We start from the raw sequence: 15,266 nt of genomic DNA, 5'->3' as shown, positions 1-15,266 counted from the left end.
TGCCGATAGTGTAGTGGCTGATTGTCATAATATTTTTTCACACACTACATATACTTTATTTTCCATATAAAAACTGCATATTTTAAATTTATAATTTCTTTTCTTGAGACAGCATGGAACTAATACAGATGGCAGAAGGTAATACATAGTGATTTTTAAAAATCAGTGTATTGTTAGCCTTACAGTAGCCTAGTGGAAGAGTTAGATGTAATTAAATTAGTATAATCTGATTATTCTATTCATTGGCATAGTCCTGTTTACCTTTGATTGATCCCAATATGTTCCATAAAGGCCTTCGTACACTGTTGGGGCTAAAGAAAGGTATAATCTACCATTCTGCTGTTCCATGCACAACTGGAGGGGCGTACACTGACGGCTCAGAGCCTCAACAAATATGGGTACACAGGGCTAGGAGACTTTATTGACCCAGCAGGCATGCAATAATTCATGTTGTTGTGATTGCCAGGAGCATTGACAGCAGCTCCTCCTCTGAAGCACAAGCTGTGTTGCCCTGATACTTGGCAAGGAGCTGTTGCAGCTGTTTATGCAGTCACAATTATTGTTGCACAGCTGGAGATAGGACAGAGGTTTACTGGAGCCATGCTGCCTGTACAGGTGGAAGAAAGAATCAGCGCAGCTGCTGTGTGTGGCTCAAGCTGCAAACGTTTAGGATAATAGTAAAATTTGCCATCATTAAAGGAGCATATTTATAGCACTAAGGAAGTTTATGTGAAATACATACACAACTGGCTTGTGTTGAACACCATGGCTTGGCATTGAATGTGTGAGCTTTGGGGTCATTTGCCTCCTCCTCCCTGTTGTAGGAATGCCATGGTCTGGTGTGCCATTTGAATTGGCAAGCTACTGTAGGTTTTTGCCTTCCAAACCAGAATTGGAAAAATGTCCTTTACATTGGGGTTTTTTCTTCCAGTTTGTAGGGCAGTTTGGAGTTAACTTGTTTGGTTGTAATGACAAATTATGGTTTGCTTGAAACCAGAAGTCAAAGAGAGAATTGAAGCATTCATAGAAAGGCTGGCATGTATGAGCTGAGGCTTGCTTGTGTAATGCAAAAATATGAGAAGCAGCTCAATACTTTTTTAAGGCAGACAATTTGTTATACCCTACCTAGATATTACATAGTTTGCTGCACATGGTTTAAACAAAACCTTGAAAGAATCATTATTTTTACCTAGGTGCAATATTGATCTGTGTTGTTGTTATCTGCTGGTGCATCTTGCTGTGATGCAGGCACACCCCTTTTGAGGTCTCACAAGAAAAAGGTTGCACAGATATAACTGTGAGGATTATCGCTCCATGGAATTATCAGGTGCCTCCTGTCATTTTTGAGGCTTTGAGGCTGTTACTGAAAAACTAATCCCAATACAATATTCCATGTGGGAGAAACCATAAAATGTTTTAAATGGTTTCACTGTACTGATTGGTGTCAATGCAGAATAAATGCCTGCTTTTTCTTGATGATGTGGTAGGTTTTAAAAAGCCAGACTAGGAGTGCTACACAGACTAGAAACATTACACAATAATCTTATTTTGGCTTGCTGTATGAGTTTTGTTAGTTGTTCAGCTTTTTCCAGTTCAGCTTTCTTGTCTAGTTGGTTTCCTCATTCTTCAGACACACATTGAATCATCCAAATTCCAGGAATAAAGGACTTTATGAGTTACGTACATGCAGTTTGCTTAGTGTTGTGAATCACATCAGACAGCTTGAGCATCGCACAGTTCCTACCTCTGTTACTGTGAAGCATTTTTAAGAAGGAACACTGGGAAAGCATAGCCATGTGCAGGTCCCTCTTGTTCCCAGTCATGTGAACATGCAGTGAACCATTAAATTAAGTAACGTGTGATGTAAGGTTTTACAACTGAGGAGGGTATAAAATAATTTTTTGTTGCAGTGGTCTATAAGGGATTTGACATAATTAGAAGATCAATTAGTTTTTGGCTAAAGCCCAAATGCAATTTCCCCATTGCTTTTTTGTTTTGTTTGTTAATTTGTTTGTTTGTTTTAAGATGACAGTCAAAGTACTGCTGAGCACTAGCATAGATTGCAAGCCCCCTTCCACTTCTGACCTCATATGTTCCGTACCTGGTGCCTTCTGGTATGCAGACAGGTCTCCCCCCCCCCCCCCAGGTTTATGTGCATTCAATATGTGTGTGACTGTGAATGAGCATCATACTTATATGCAAGTAGGACTACTTCCAAAGAAAGATGCACCTTTAACATACAGGTGTATTTTAACAAGCTTTGCAAACTCTTGGTGTAAAGTTGCATCTAAGCAGGCTTGATCCCATTTTGCTTCCAACCTTTTCACAAGTTACCTCGTTGTGCTGCTGCAATACAACTGCTATCACATTTGCAAGGCTAAGCAAATGTTTCAAATTGGACACAGGACTACATGCTGAGGTTCCTGCATTGCAAGGGGTTGGACTAGATGACCCTCAGGGTACCTTCTCACTCTACAATCCTATGATTCTATTAAATATGAGAAATGTCTGTTAAAGGTTTTCATGAAAGTGAATGCCAGCCTATTGGGAGTTTAGTATAAAAGAGTGTCTTTACAACACCTGGAGTGTAGATTACTCCGTAACAGCAACAGATAGACTTCTTAAGACTTTTCTCTTTTAAATAAATACCCAGTAATATGCATAGAGAGGAAAAGGCTCATAGCATGAATCAGTTCAGGCTATAGTTTATTGAAATGCTGGCTGCATTCGAAAATGTAGGGAGGGGATCCTTTATAGTCATTTACAGAGAATATATAAACCTTCCCTAATATTGGAAATCCAGCCTTCAAAAGGCTATGGAGTCCATTATTAGCAGCTTGGAATAGCCTCAGAAACTGGAATGGAGTCATTACATCACTCCCATCCAATCAGGTCCATCTAGTGCTGTATTAAACATTCCAAGCACACAATTTGCTATAACAGAGCTCCGTGCTAGGATTAAGCAGAATTCTCTTGCCACAATACCTAGAGAGCTGATGGAGATATAATTTTGTTGTGAAGTGCCCACTATAAAAATGGAAGGCTGGTCATATGTCTGATTGTAATTATGTGGGTCAGGATTTGTCAGTTCATTTACTGTTCTCTGGAATTCAGGCTGGTTAGATTATCCAAGTGAAAAGCAGAGGCAGCTGCCTTTTCAGCTATTTAGAGAATGAAAATTTATTAGTAGTGAATGCATTGCAAGAGGCAAGAGAGGGACTGCAGCATGTGAGGATTTGGGACAATATGGTTAAAGAACGGAAGCATCAGAAATGGGGAGGGGGGGAAACAAGCAACAAAATATAAAAAAATGGTATTTGGGTAAGCAGTTGATTTCCATAAGCAGTTCTCCATCATGCATCAAATTGCTGTAACCTCCCTAGTTTCTGAAGTTGAGGCTCCAGTACTTTGGCCACCTCATGAGAAGAGAAGACTCCCTGGAAAAGACCCTGATGTTGGGAAAGATGGAGGGCACAAGGAGAAGGGGACGACAGAGGATGAGATGGTTGGACAGTATTCTCGAAGCTACTAACATGAGTTTGGCCAAACTGCGGGAGGCGGTGAAGGATAGGCGTGCCTGGCGTGCTCTGGTCCATGGGGTCACGAAGAGTCGGACACGACTGAACGACTGAACAACAACCCTAGTTTCTGGCAGTCAGTCCTAATGCCTGTTTAAAGAATTGGAGTGGGGCTGTCCTTATTGTTTCTTTGTCCCAGGGATTCTCTGCACAACTTGAAATAGTTATTCACCTAGCAGCATGTCGCAACACACCTTCTGCACTCCATTTTAAGACTCTTACAAACCGAAGGCTTTGGGGCTTTTCTTATCTCCTTCCTCCCTGCTGTTTTGTTTAATTTCCAACCTGTAAAAAAGTTCTGGAGAATTCTCGCCACTTTGTGACATTTTAAACAGTCCTCATAAAGACCTTCTGTGGCTCTGATAATCTCCTAATGGACACCAAAGTCCATACCTTGTAGACAGGTCTGGTGCCAGGATCTGGCCCACCCAGACAGTTGCTGGAGTCGTATTGCCTGGCAGCTGGGTCTGGGGAGCTTACATTAAAAATGTCGCACAAGTAGCACTGGCTTAGTGTGAATATGAGAGAGCTCACACAGGCTCCTGGCAAAGTGATTGTGGCTGCTTTTCTTTCTTGCTGGTAATTTAGCTTGCAGTGAGCATGAGGCATAGTTTGGCTTGGTTGCCATCCGAACCCGGCCATAGTGTCTGGGACATTGTTGGAAATTGAGAATGGCTGCTTCCTAGCCAGCCACAACTACAGTGGTACCTCGGGTTACAGACGCTTCAGGTTACAGGCGCTTCAGGATACAGACTCCACTAACCCAGAAATAGTACCTCGGGTTAAGAACTTTGCTTCAGGATGAGAAGAGAAATCGCACGGCGGTGGGAGGCCCCATTAGCTAAAGTGGTACCTCAAGTTAAGAACAGTTTCAGGTTAAGAACGGACCTCCAGAACGAATTAAGTTCTTAACCCAAAGTACCACTGTATTGCCAGGTAACAAGTGCAGAGGTGTGACGGAAAGCTCAGCAAGACCAGAGTTTGGTGATGCAGTGCTTTGGAATTCCACCAGAGTGCTGAGCTGTAGGTTCACCTGATTGGCTGCAGGTACAGCAAGCATTTTGGGAGGGGAAAAAGAAAAGGGGGTTGAGAGTTGGGAGTCAGGTGTTCTTGGTGTTCAGCTGGGTAGAAGTATAGCTCCTGAGCTGTGTGTGACAGATCCAGACAGCCAGAGAAGGAAGTCTCTGAGAAAGAGAAGAATCCCAAACCAATTAGGAGGCGTTTGGTGATGCCCCTGGGTCTGTTATACTGCTAGAGGAGCCTCAAGGGTGTGATTCATAGAAGGTTGGGAAACTGACAGAAAGTACCACCTTGTTTTAGAACCCAAGTATTAAGAACTAAGCTATACAATTAAGCTTAAGAAACTGAAGTGGCGGGGGAAACTGAAAAGAAGTTTTAAATCTAAACAAAGAGGTTTCCATGCTTTTCTGCTCTTGAATTATTTGACCATGTAGTGTAGTGTTCTCTTCTACCAAAGAATGGAGTGGCCAAGTACAGTAAATATAAACTGCCCTTAATTCAAGTAGTAACTAGCTACAGTGTGCATGGAACCACTACTATGGCTAGTCTTCTATATTTTCCTGCCATGTGATTTCTCTGCTTTCCTAGTTATTGGCTCAGATAGATACCGTAAGTGGCTCTTGTTACTCATCTGCAACACAATATGGATTAGTGTCTCACCAAGTGGCTCTCTGCATATATTAGCAGACTATCAATCAATAAATGGTTGTCTGTATTTACCCCATCTGTCCATAGAAAAAACTAGCATGTTTAGAATAACACTGGAATTAGAGCTGGCACCCAGTGAAAAAGGCATGCAGGAACAGCATAGAATTTTGAAACCTCTCACATACTACTTTAAAGTGTGTGATCCTCTGCAGAAGACACTCACTTTAAAAATGTGCCAACCCTTTTGCCTTCATTATTTTTATTTTATTTTATTTATTATTACTTTTATATTGCTCCTTTTCTCAAAGGATCTCAAGGCAGCACACATACTTCTCCCTTTCCCCATTTTATCCTCACAAAATCAGTGAGTGGCAATTTGAACCCTGGGCAGCACTCTTAACCACTATTCTACATTGGCTCACATGGCTGCTGTCCTAGCCTCAGTTACCGGTACATGAGCAAATACATCACTGGCCAGGTCAACAATCCAGGTTATGGTGTGTGTTTTCTGTAGCATTTTCCATATGGAAATAATTCTACAGCATAACATATTCTCCATTCTTTTGCATTACTGTAATGATATTCTGCAAAAACAAATTTTTATATGTTCATCATGTCCAGCCATCTTTGAATGACTAAAAATAGCACAAATAAAAATCTCCTTTTCTAATTTGATATTTGGCTTTTGCTTTCTTTCCATTTGACCATCTATTTCTTTCCTGAAAGTCCAGCTTTAAAACAGGCTTCTTCAGATCCATTAATCTTTCTTTCTAGAAAAGAATTAAAATACAGTACTTCAGAATATGAATGGTATTGGTAAAGCATTATCTTGCATATTTTTGACTAGTAAATTCAGTTGCCTCAAATCCTGAAAGAATATTATGGTGTGTTCCCAAAAGAAAAGATTGAGTTGTACAAGCAAGTTGTACATCTTTATTCAGCCAAAGGAACAAAGCTTGTTGTAATGTACAGATGTCGCCTTGTTCCACTTTGTACAGAACCAAGGAGTTCAGATGGAGAAAATAATTCTGATTCAGAAGCAGTACAATCCTAAGCATGTTTACTCGAAGTGAATCCCACTGACTTCATTGTAGCTTACTCAAGAGTATTGTGTTTAGGATTGTAGCTTTAGTTTCTTTCGTCTGCTCAGAGGAAAAAATATTTTGAATAAAGGAAATATTATCTTAGCTTGCCCTTGTGGGAATAACAGCACATATTCTTTTTGTTTCAGATATAAACTTTCAGGCAGGCAGATTTTAAGACATGATGATGAGGCAGTTTTTCTATGGTACTCGACTATGAGGGTAAAAGGCTGGTTGTTTCTTTTACTTACCTGATATCAAATTTTTACTAGTAGAGTCCAGCAGAGTAAGCATGTTAGGAGATTTGGTAATGTTATTGACAATAACCTACATGAGGAAAGATGTGGTTACATGACCATCTTGGTAATAAAAATAGCAGGGTCACCTTGTTCTTGGAAATTGATTTCACGTGTTTGAGCAGAAAGCTGCATCCTCCGTCTGCAAAGTTGGAAATCCATTTGCATTTTCAGATATTTCTAATACCTTAGAAAATGGAGAACACAATGAAAATATTGAATTGTGGTCGGTCACTTTTGCAATACACAAACCTTTGGAAGTTTACATAGCAGCAGATAAATGCATAATCTCTGTCTGCCTTGACTACTTCAGTCTCAATCTTGCATTTAGCATTCAGTGCATTCAGATACAGTGGTACCCCGCAAGACGAATGCCTCACACGAGACGAATTCGTCTATGGCTGTTTTTCGCAAGACGAATTCGTCTGGCGAGGTACCACTGTAAGCCGGCACCGGACCGCGCCACGCCGTGTTTTAAAGCTGCAGCGAGTGAACAGCAGCGCTGCTGTTTGCTCGCTGCAGCCTTAAAACGCGGCCCGGTGCCGGTCGGGAGGGACAGCATCGGATCGCGCCCGCCATCTTGGGTGGGCGGGCGCGATCGGACGGCGCCCCTCCCGACCGGCACCGGAGCCACGCGGCGCCACGTTTTATATGTAGAAATGTTTATCTGAGTGTTCATTGTTGTTGTTTTTTTATGCAATTGCTGCATGGCATATGCTCCATTGTAAACAAAGATATATCTTGATGCAACCATGTTAAAACAGTTTAAATATGAAAATAAATTTTAAAAAACCAATGTTATATTAAAAACTCTGTGCACCACAGTAGCTAAATGGGATCTTAGAATTTAAAGGCTATATCCACTCCAGATGCTAGGAAAAACAGGGAAGGGCTACTGACTCCATGCCACAGCTTGTCTGCCTTCCAGGAGCATCTGTTTCATACTGTTTCAAACAGCATACTGTTTGTGGCAGAAGCAGGACCAGAGGGTTCCCTGGTATTGTCCATCAGTGCTTCTCACATAGGAGTGGGAGGGGTGCTATTGAGAGAAAGGTCTGTGCAAAGCAAGAACTGTGAGTCTGCTAAGAGTTGCAGAAATAAATGGCAGGTGTAAGTTTTAAAAAGCACTATGTTAAAGATGTGATGCACATATTTTTTCATAGCTGGTGCAGTATTGTTAATCTCCACTGGTAATAACAGTAAAATTGATCCTCAAATGATTTAAGTTGTACAGTTGTACCTCGGAAGTCGAACGGAATCCGTTCCGGAAGTCCGTTCAACTTCCAAAACGTTTGGAAACCAAGGTGCGGGTTCCAATTGGCTACAGGATGCTCCTGCAGCCAGTCAGAAGCCATGGAAGCTGCATCGGACATTCGGGTTCCGAAGAACGTTTGCAAACCGGAACACTCACTTCCGGGTTTGTGGCGTTCGGGAGCCAAAAGGTTCGACTCGCAAGGCGTTTGACTTCTGAGGTACGGCTGTATACCCCTCTGCCTTAGAAAGTAAAAGATACTTGTGTTGGTTGTGGAAGAGCTCTAAGACAACCCCAATCTTTATTTTATTTATTTAAAAAAAAATTGTGAAAATATTTATATAGCACAATTTCCTTAAAGAAATCTAAGTGGTATGTAGCAACAAATATTATACACACGCGCACACACAGTAAAAATACATATGCCCCTGATTATGTTGTGGTGAAAGCAGCTAATGGGAGATTTGGGATTTTTTTTCTTCTTGTAGAAAACCTGAAAAAGGAATCCAGTACCTAATTGAGAGAGGCTTTGTGCCAGATACGCCTGTTGGAGTTGCTCATTTCCTTCTACAGAGAAAAGGACTCAGCAGACAGATGATTGGAGAATTCCTCGGAAATCGACAAAAGCAGTTTAACCGCGATGTGTTGGAGTAAGTAGCAGATATGAAGCATCTGTTACATATTTAAGTGTAATATGGATTTTAAAGAAAATATGGATTTTAAAGAAAGGGGTGTTCACCAATTGTTTTGTGCATAAGCTGAGTGCACTTTCAGAGAAAAAGAAAAACTAGGTTGCGTAAGAATTAAGTTAGGAAGGAGTGAAGAAAAAATTATTTCCCCATATACATTTATAGCTATGCCCACAACTCAGAAAGCCTGTTCCAGAAGGAGGTTCTTAACTATTTATCTGCTATACTATAATCTATTATTATTTTAATTGCCTAGGATATGCTCATCCAGAAGGAAAGTGTCTATTGATTATAAGTCCTTTATTATATCTTGAAGTATTACTCAATTCATTGTCTAAAATAAAATGACATGACAAAATGTGGATGACTACTACCATCCAGAAAGCAAGTGCCACAATATTTTCAGTTTTGATGTGCTGTACTGTGTACTGCATGCCAGCTGATGATACATTGTACATCTTGGCCCAAATTTATAGAATTATGTACATGTTACTTTGATGAAGAATTGCTGTTGAATGCTAAGGTTCCTGTTGATTAGTGGTACGCCTTAATCGGCAGTAGGCACTCATATAAATATGCTTTAATGAAGCATTCTATACTTGGCAAGTGGGTTGTCTTATTCCTGGACCCACTTGTTCTATATATTTCCATACTACAAAGGAACAGTGAAGCAGGGCCTTCTTCGGGGGGGGGGGGGAATCTGTCAGCTCATGGGTCTTCCTTGAAAAATCGACACAGATTTTAAATTCAAATGTGATGTTTTCTAAAAACAGTCCTGTAGATGAGAACGTTATGTTGGCATCTTGCCTAAGTCTATTAAAGAGAGGCTTTTGTGCTGGGAGTTGCACCACGTGAATATGTTATTGATGCCTATTTGGCACAATGCCAAAACATATGATCTACAAATAGGCTAGGAAATTTAACCCTGATGACCTCCTCTTCATGTTTGCTTCATTGACTGAAATCTTATAAATTAAACATTGGATCTTTTTTTGTTTACCTGTTATTATGTTTTAAAGGACATTCAATGAGGTTTTGAGTGCATTTAACTGAGCACTGGAATGCAGCCAAAGGAATTAAATATGCAATTGCAATGTTCAGTTAAAACAGGCAACCTTAGGAGTGCAGAAGCTTCCCATGTTAGCTTGTGTAAGGTACCAAGACGGCATTTATTTCTGTGTTGCATCGGGTTATGATGTTTTCCTGCATTATACAGCTAACCAAGGTACTAAAAAGACCTGGCTTTATTTGTTGACCGTTCGCTGTTTTATGGATATGTGACATAGCTAATTAGATTATGAGGAAAATTTAATTGTCCATCTCAGGATCACCCTGGGCATTTTGGTCAGGAGGATGATACTATATGCTCATTTGTAAGCTACTCTTGGGGACCTGGTACTGCCATCCAAAGTAATTTTGCCCTTTTGAGATTTCTATCTTTTGGGACTATATGCCTCATTGATGTACAGAGTGATGCCACCTCCAACACACCCTTCCCTGTCCTTTCTGTAGAGTTTGTATCCAGAAATAACCATGCCCCCCTGGTTCTCTCCATCCCACCAGGTTTCCATTATGCTCTTTGTATCTATGCTATCATTTAAAACAAAGTATGACAGCTCACACAACTTGACTCAGTGGCTTCCCGTATTAGCTTTTAAACTCCTGTGCATGGCGTGTCTTTGCGAATGTCTCTGGCACATACGTTTTATCCAAAGTATCCTCTTTGAATTGATACCTGTCCCTCTGCATTTTAATTGCCTGGTTCTGCCCCTCTCTCATTTGGACAATCATAAACATTTTTACCCTGATGCTTTATGGCAATGCATTTTAATAAAAAGCCTTTTAGCATGGGTCATACGTTCTTATCGTGGCACCTGCATTAGTCTATTGTACTTTGCAGAGATTGATCTTTCATTGTGTTTAACCTCAAAAGCCTAATAAAAAGGGAAGAAATCTCCAGATTCTATTTTATTTTATTGGCAAGTAGACCTCACAGGCAGCAGAAAAGACAATTAGATCATGGTTTCACAAATCATGGTTTTGCATCAGCCTTTTAACTCAGCCCTGTCCACGCTAGTGCCTTTTCTCCCTCTCTGCTCTCCCCTCTCCACTGCCTGCTACACAATTCCTTTCTCTTTTCCCTTCCAGTTACTGAAAAGACTACTGGGGTGTTATTATGCACAACACTTTAAGGGGGGAAATGGTGTATGGTAACTGGTACCCCTTCTGTCAGAGAAGGGAAAGTATATTGCTTTCCCCTTTTGCTATCCACTCAAAGGCATGCAGGAAGGAAAGTAAAAGAGCACAGGGTCTTCTTGCTGCCACCCTCCCTTCCAACGTTCATAGGATAGGCAAGGAGGGGACTGGTGTCTGTTGCTCCGTGCCCTACTGCTCAGTAAAGTAGTAAATTAACGTAATGTTTGGTTGTTTTCTAATGGAGCTACTGGCTGGGGGAAATTGCTTATTATTATTTCTGCCAGAGAGATGTCTTTGAAAAATTGTGTCCTGCTTACATAAGCTTCTTTTATTGATATATAGTGTCCATAATTCCCTCTTTGCCCTTTAATCATTGCATGCTTCATCTGGCTGAATACTATACTAAGTACAGCAGTTGGTATTTTATTGAAGGTGAATTGCTAGGGGGTGGGATATGCCGGAAGGTGGCAAAACCAAACTCTTCTTCTTCTTCTTTGTCTTAGCTGTGTTGTGGATGAAATGGACTTCTCAGCTATGGAACTAGATGAAGCACTCAGGAAATTCCAAGCTCATATCCGTGTCCAAGGGGAAGCTCAAAAAGTAGAACGACTCATTGAAGCTTTTAGGTATGGATGTAAACAAATAGCTGTCACAAGGTTTAGTCACATACATAGTAGGTTTGAGTGTACTCAGGCTGAAGTGGTTAAATATTCTCTTGATCTAAAATTCTGTTCTCACGATATTATATATTGTAGACTAGCCTTCTGGAGTTGATGAGAGATGTACTCAGAAACCTCCAGAGGCCACTAGGTTGGGAAAAGGCGGCTATAGATTCTGGCAGCTTTATTTGTTGTATCTTATGTTATCAAATCTAAATGAGAACAAAGAAATGTTTATTGTCGGTTTAAACATTTTAAAGGAAATTAAGGTCACAATTCTATACCCACTTACCCTGGTGAACACAGTGGGACTTACTTCTGAGTAGGCATGTAAAGGATTGTGCTGTAAATATTCTATGTTCTCATCTTGTTGAAATGGAAGCATTTATCCTTTATAACATTTTGCAATGTACTCTGCTGACCTTTTAATTAAGCAGTTTAGCTGAGCTGAGCAAAGAGCATTAACTTATTAAAGCCTAGACAAATGTTCTTTATCCATGGTGGGGACGTGGGGAGAAATGTGAAGAATCTTCCAATATGCTAAAAATAAAGAGGCCTATCCTCAGAGGGTGCCACAGATCTGTTGAAGCCATTGGTCAGACTCATTAGGCATGAAATGTGTACAAATGGCATATTAGCATGGATATAAATTATGGATCAAAGTTGCATCAGATATTGTTGCATAGTTTGACTTTGTGCTGGCATGTTTGGGCTGTATCTACATGGTTAGAAGGAGGAAATGGTTTCCTGAGTCAGTGGTGCACTTTATTTGGACTATGATGTTCAACCCAAGAAAATTTGGCCTTTCCATTGCATATTTTGCCCTACAAATATAAGCTGTTTTATACTTGCAGCAGTCTTATATTACCTTACTTTGCCAGGAATAAAGAATGTATAATTGTCACCACTATCCAATTTCTGATGAATTGTGCAAATCTGGGTAATTTTTATCCTCTTTGATCCACTAGGTATGGTTTGCAGTCTGCAGTGATAAATATGTATATGTATATTTTATGTATATTTCTATACGACAAGTGAATATTGCAGGAAATTGAGGGCACTTACTGTACTGGAGTTAGACTAGCCTTAACCACCGGAATATCTAGATCAGCAAATAGTAATTTGGTTACAAAGAGTGGGTATAAAGATACATACTATTATTAGCTAAGATAATGTGATGGAATGGTAATTAATATTCAAGCATTAAATGTGTATGACAGGAGTATAATTCCAGTATCCTCAGTGAAACAGTTTATTGGTTTGTTCTAAAAGGCTTATCGACTCATCCTTGAATCTGACCACTTATTTCGGTGTCTTTTGTAGCCAGAGATACTGCATCTGCAATCCAGGTGTTGTGAGACAGTTTAGAAATCCTGATACCATCTTCATCCTAGCTTTTGCAATCATATTATTAAACACAGATATGTATAGTCCAAATGTGAAACCAGAACGCAAAATGAAGCTTGAAGATTTTGTCAAGAATCTAAGAGGTATGCATAATTCAAAAATTTGCCAGGGTCTAAAGGCTGGGTTTGTTTCATTTCCTCCAGTCTTGAACAGAAAATGTCAAAAGCCGCATTTTTCTTTATTAAAAAACATCCAAGAGGCTAGTCTGCCATTTATACTATGATTTGTTACCAGGCCAGGAGATTGAAATGGTTTTTGGGAAAGGACAACAATCTGATTACTAACAATGCTGCAGCACCCATTTCTAAATAGATCGCTTCTTAAATACTAAAGAAGTAGAAAATTCTGCCACATGGCTTTGGAAGCACATTGTAAAAACTGCAGCAATAAGTTGCAATATTATGCACACTTACATGGAAGTAAACCAAAAATTGTATTAATAACCAAAAATAGGACAAATGTGTATTTTGCAGATAGGGCTAGAAATATTTTAAGTAAATAAATATCATACTGATTTTAAAAGAGCATAACAGGAGACCTTTTGACTTCTGGGACCAATTCAGTGTAAACGGCTTAGAACCCAAATACTCAAAAAAGTGCCTCTTCCCAGATTAACCTACCGCTACTTGTCTGTTAAGATCTTCTGCCGACCGAGGCCCCTCTTCAAATGCCATTATCAGAGATATAATACATGAGAGCAAAGGGCCACTTTGGCAGTGGCACCCTGTTTATAGAAAGCCCTCCCTATACAGGTTCATCTGGCACCAATGTTGCAATCTTTTCTGCACCAGAACACCTTTTTGTTCACCCATGCATTTTAATCTTATGTATATTTTAATTCTTGTTTTCTTTGTTCTTCTGATGTTCTATTTTATTATTAGTCTTACTGATTGCATACTGCCCTGGAATTCTAAACAGAATGAGGGGCGATATTTAAATATCCAAATGTCATAGATTGAAACTCACTTCTTTAATTGCTAAATGGCAGATTCATCGGAGATACTGGATCATGACATGCAGAGATTTAGTATCAGTGATGTTAGTATAACAACCAGTAGCTAGATCATGTTCTTCACAAGGCAGACATTGTCATCAAGTTGTAGAGGTATTGCAGTTTTTGAGCTGGTAACAATGATGTTGGGCTCTGCAGGTGTAGATGATGGTGAAGATATTCCACGGGAGATGCTTATTGGGATCTATGAAAGAATCCGAAAGCGGGAGCTCAAGACAAACGAGGATCATGTGTCACAGGTCCAAAAGGTTGAAAAACTCATAGTAGGAAAGAAACCGGTAAGTTATATTTTGCATTTACAGGTTACACATGCAAAAGTATATGCTCTACTCACTGAACCATTTCCTACTGAGCCATATCCAGCTTTGGGGGCATAAATGACTGCTCAGAAAGTGTCTCTCCTGAGTTACTGGATCTATTTTATATAGTTTCTTTAGTTTTCTAAGTATTTATATCCCACCCACTCTAAAGCATAGAGGTTTTTATTCCTCTATATTAAACATGAAAATATTCCAACATATTTTTCTCCCTGCATACCAGCTTAACACAAACAACCATAAGTCAGCGCCAGTAAAAAATAATATTGCACCTTGGGAATATGAGTCCTGTCAAGGAACTGTCCCCGGTGCAGCACAAGGTGGTGGAAGGGCTCTCGGGATGCTACAGAGAGCTCTGGCCCCACCTGACCAGCAGCACCTCCTCCACAGCAGAGGAAGCAGCAAGGCGTCCAGTGGGGGGGCATGCATTTCAGGGTATGGAGGGAAAAGGCTCTGAGGATGCTGGAGAGACCCTGCACTCCCCTAGCTCAAGGGGCAATGAGGGAGACACGCAGCTTCCGGTGCCCCAAAGGCGTCGACAGGTGAAACGAAAGGATGGGAGGCGGGGTTTCCGTATACCGAAACTCTTTTGTTGGGGTCAGAACCGGAAGGGGCCATTCCCGGATTCTGACGACGCTTGATACAGACATGAACTTATTAGCTCTGCACTGTACATAGTTTGCACAATAAAACTATTAAAGGAAACTTTGAGTTTTGCCTGCTTACTCATGAGCAACTAACCGAGGACCTTACAAGTCCAAAGAAACAGAATTCCAAAGTTGTAGGGTAGCTGTTGTGTGTATATGGGGAGGTGGGCACACTCATTGCATCTTTGTATGCTTACAGATAATGGCTTTTCCAAAATGAAGAGGTAGAGTTATACAACTTTCATTGCCTTATAGACTAGAAAGTGGAATTTTGAAAGCTGCAGAAATATACTGCAGAATTTAAGCTTTGTGAGAAAGCAATTCGAATTATTAAATAATGTCATTAGGATTAAATTAGCATTCCTTGTGCTCATTCCTGCTTAGTGACAGCGTAACTGTGCAAAAGGGGGTTTGAAAATAAATGCCTATCATTATTTATAGGCATGTTTGCTTTTATAGGAGT

The 15,266-nt window shown here is 40.2% G+C and overlaps 1 protein-coding gene across 17 annotated transcripts in view; it reads left to right on the top strand.

The window, feature by feature from the left end:
* The window catches only part of IQSEC1 (IQ motif and Sec7 domain ArfGEF 1), a 323,964-nt gene that overhangs the window by 286,536 nt on the left and 22,162 nt on the right, over positions 1-15,266 (top strand). For all 17 annotated transcript variants that reach the window (XM_033140854.1, XM_033140852.1, XM_033140837.1 and 14 more), the window contains 4 exons: positions 8,365-8,526; positions 11,265-11,387; positions 12,744-12,910; positions 13,978-14,117. In XM_033140854.1, the coding sequence (XP_032996745.1) occupies positions 8,365-8,526; positions 11,265-11,387; positions 12,744-12,910; positions 13,978-14,117 (592 nt within the window). The remainder of the gene's footprint in view (positions 1-8,364; positions 8,527-11,264; positions 11,388-12,743; positions 12,911-13,977; positions 14,118-15,266) is intronic.

This window comes from Lacerta agilis, chromosome 2, assembly GCF_009819535.1.
Source record: "Lacerta agilis isolate rLacAgi1 chromosome 2, rLacAgi1.pri, whole genome shotgun sequence".
NCBI classification, from domain to species: Eukaryota; Metazoa; Chordata; class Lepidosauria; order Squamata; family Lacertidae; genus Lacerta; species Lacerta agilis.
This window is presented reverse-complemented; position numbering and strand designations above follow the sequence as displayed.